The following is a 3606-nucleotide window of genomic DNA, read 5'->3' as shown; positions in this document are numbered from 1 at the left end:
GGGGGTTATTAATCTTGTACAACGTGTTCACTCACATTACATGTTTCAGTTGAACATACTGCTGCCAGATTGTGTGACTGCTCTGCTCACGCTGTACGGGTCAACCAAGCGGCCACCATGCCACGCTCACACTGAATCAGAACACCGGGCCCAAGCACGGTTTGTCCAGTGACTATTCCAATAAAGTTTATTCAAACAAGTTGACTGTGTTGTCAGTGCTGACACGAGCAGAGGGAGGCAGTGCTGCAGTTCTAAAGCTCACATTAAGTTCATCATGAACATGTTGCATTTGTCTTAATGGACATTTTCTATATTATTTATGTCGCACTGGAGTCTTTGGATCAGTACTGCCATTTGTGTGATTGATGTTTTATTACTGAAGGTCTGCTGCCTTCATTACGTGCCTTACCTGTTCCAGGTAGAGTTATGGCCAGTGAGCCGCTGACCAATGTTCACATTTTTAAGAATAAATGACATAAATGGTACTCTATGCATTTCTTTGGTTTATTCTGCTGTTCTAAAAAGGTACTGAACCATGGCCCCAGAACCGCGGTCCATACCTACATGTACGCTGCGTGTACCGTTACACCCCGACTGGATATCAGTGGAAAAACAATCACCAAACAACATTCCTTTTAAACTGTAAATGAAATTCTACTGAAATTCAGTAGCTGCCACAAACAGATGACGGTCGGAGCAGACACTGAGGAAGCAGGGAGCGAGCTGAAGGGCGCCCACCCACAGGCCCAAACGGGTTTCACATCGTTCTCACTTCGTACACCGACAGCTAACAGAACCCTGGCAGTGAAAGATGGGATTCTGAGACGCTTGAGCACGTTTTGAGTTGTTCATTGTGCAGGCTGGTACTGACTGTAGCTTAAGATCAAACAGAAGAGAGCCACATAGAACCAGAACTAGAACCACATAGAACCGAGGCCAGCGTTTGTGTTTGAGATGAGAACATTGAAGCAGCTGGTTGGTGAGCAGAACATGATTCTGTTTTGTTCCTTTGGACCTCTGTGAGTTACTGCCTGGCCAGTGGACGTCCTGCACCTGGAGGTGATGAAGGGCTTCCAATGAGAAATGTTCGCAGGAAGTTTGAGTTTCATTGATGGAAATCAAATGAGCTAATGAAGCAGTTGTGAGCGTGACTCTGTCCTATATCTTGTATAAGATTTAACATCCCTAAGCAGAAATTATTGTTTTAAATACAGGCTTAGATCTTTTTGCAGTCAAGCTAAATAAAGGGCCCAACCATTACCACAATTCATTTATGCCACTTTAATCACATTCTCCCTTAAAAAATGCATTCTGTTTCCTCCTATTAATACAGTACTATGTGTGTGTGTGTGTGTGTGTGTGTGGAAGAGAAATATTAGATCTCAGACCACCTTGTGTTCTTTCTTGTTCATGTTAATGCCTGGTACCACTAAAGGTCCATTACCTGAAGAACACAGTGAACAGGACACAACCTGCAGCTGATCCTTCGTCCTTTCTGTCCTGTGTGACCTGCTTCAGCTTCATGTGTTCCCTGTAGGGTCCATAAGAGGCNCCTCTCATTGGTCCACTGCTCATCAGCAAAGGCCTCTCATTGGTCCCCTGCTCATCAGCAAAGGCCTCTCATTGGTCCCCTGCTCATCAGCAAAGGCCTCTCATTTGTTTTTTAAATTATTATTTTCAACCACAATTCAAAATCAACATCTTGTTTCACTAAATTATAATTGAACACATTTTTATTTATTATGACTTTTTCCAGTTATCTGAGGGACTGTTGTTTAATCTTTAATGGGAGGAGATGAAGACATCTGATATCTGTGGTTGGTTGTTGATGCACTGACAACAGCCTCCTTTTGAAGCTCTCCTAAGTTCTTGAATAAACTTTTTTTCCTCTCCAGTTTGCTGTAGTCCCTGTTGCTTGTGCACCTTTCTGACCACACCTTTTCATTCCAGTCAGCTTTGCATTAGCATGCTTTGGTACGGCACTCTGCCAGCAGCCCGTCTGCTCACACATGAGCTTCTGTGTCCTACCTCCTGGTGGAGGACATCCATGGACCAGTCAGCAGGCTTTCTCATGACTCTGGCTGTACTGAACATAGACATGTTTGAATACTAGTTCACTCAAGCTCAGAATGAGATATTCTTATATTTTGTGTCATATTTGGTGAGTTTAGATTTCCATGTGCTATAAGGCGTAATCATCAAAATCAATGTCAATGAAGGCTTGAAGTATTTCACTTTACGTGTAATGAGTGGAGAATAGATTCATGTTTGCTTCCTTAAATAGCTGGTGAAGAATAGTGAACTTTGGGAGGAACTTGTTGTGTGTAGTTTTGTAGAACGCTTTGTTTCTGTCAACCTACAGGAAACCAGTCCAGAAGAACTTTAGAAAAGCCAAGAATGCATCATTTAATCCTGTCTGACAGAGAGCATCTTCCTCTTTGTGTCCAGGATTAGTGGAGTCCAGCACAGACGACTACAAAGGACTGCTGCCTTTTGATGAAACCACGCAAACGTCCACCAATCAACTGTCTGACCAGCAGGACTCTGGGCGGGGCTTCTCAGAGGTCAGCTATGGCCATTCTTCGCTGTGGACTAATGGGGGGGGTAGTTACGATGACAGCCTCCCGGGGCCCTCCTCACACTGTGCTCCCCTCTCATACCTGCCTGGCGCACTCCTTCTGGCCGAGCCGGGCAGCTCTGGGAGGGGACCAGCTGGTGAGAAACCTGCAGAGAGGGGATTGGCTGTGGAAAACTCTAGAGCTTTCCCCACCTTTTCCTTTGAACAACAAAAGTTTCCCGTAATTGATCTTTCAGAGGAGCCCAACCCCAGTCAGGTGCCGGGTCAGATGCAGGTGGGGCAGCTGTCTGTTCAGAGGCCCCAGCCGTTCCTGGACCCTGGTCCAAGTTCGGGCCAAAAAGGCCTCATGAAGAGGGTTTACGTTTGTAGCTTTTGTGGGAAACGGTTTCCTGCTCCAGCAAATTTAGAATCCCACCTGAGGACACACACTGGAGAGAGGCCGTATGGCTGCGTCATCTGTGGAAAAAAGTTCTCCCAGTTCTGGAACCTGAAGATCCACAGGAACATCCACACCGGTGAGAGACCGTACGAGTGCTCGCTCTGCACCGAGAGGTTCTCTGACCCAAGCAACCTGAAAAAACACCAGAAGAGACACCACCCACAGGACGTAGGCATGCAGGCAGGAACATCCTAGATGGAGTAGCACACCCTGGTATCTGATGGATATGGATCACATGTAGAGGTATAATAACAGACCATATAGCCTATGATCAAATCACTACTGACGTTTAGGACGACAGCAAAATAATCAGTCAGTTAGCTGGAGCCAAACCAGCCTACACCAAGTTAGTAGCCATACCACCGCGGTTCAGGGTGTAACAGTACATGTGTGTATGTACAGGATGTTTGGTTTGGGGTCACACTTCTTTGGTTCAGTGCGTTCTGTCATCCGAACAGTTAGCGTCAGAACTCCACCTTCTAGTGGTCCAGAGATCCAGAGATGGAGAGTCTGCAGAGAGGGGATCCAGTTCCCCCTGAAGCTTTGTGGCAATGACGTCAGTCAGCTGTAGCATGCTAGTGGGGTTAGC

At 46.1% G+C, this 3606-nt stretch overlaps 1 protein-coding gene across 1 annotated transcript in view; it reads left to right on the top strand.

Annotated features, from left to right (window-relative positions):
* The window catches only part of LOC103368813 (zinc finger protein 1), a 30701-nt gene that overhangs the window by 19151 nt on the left and 7944 nt on the right, over positions 1 to 3606 (top strand). The window contains exon 6 of the mRNA XM_008297303.1: positions 2449 to 2564. Within this exon, the coding sequence (XP_008295525.1) occupies positions 2449 to 2564 (116 nt within the window). The remainder of the gene's footprint in view (positions 1 to 2448; positions 2565 to 3606) is intronic.

The sequence above is a fragment of the Stegastes partitus genome, unplaced genomic scaffold (genome assembly GCF_000690725.1).
Source record: "Stegastes partitus isolate 25-593 unplaced genomic scaffold, Stegastes_partitus-1.0.2 Scaffold1208, whole genome shotgun sequence".
In the NCBI taxonomy this organism is placed as follows: Eukaryota; Metazoa; Chordata; class Actinopteri; family Pomacentridae; genus Stegastes; species Stegastes partitus.
Note: the sequence above shows the minus strand (reverse complement) of the source record. Positions and strands in the feature narration are given on the sequence as shown.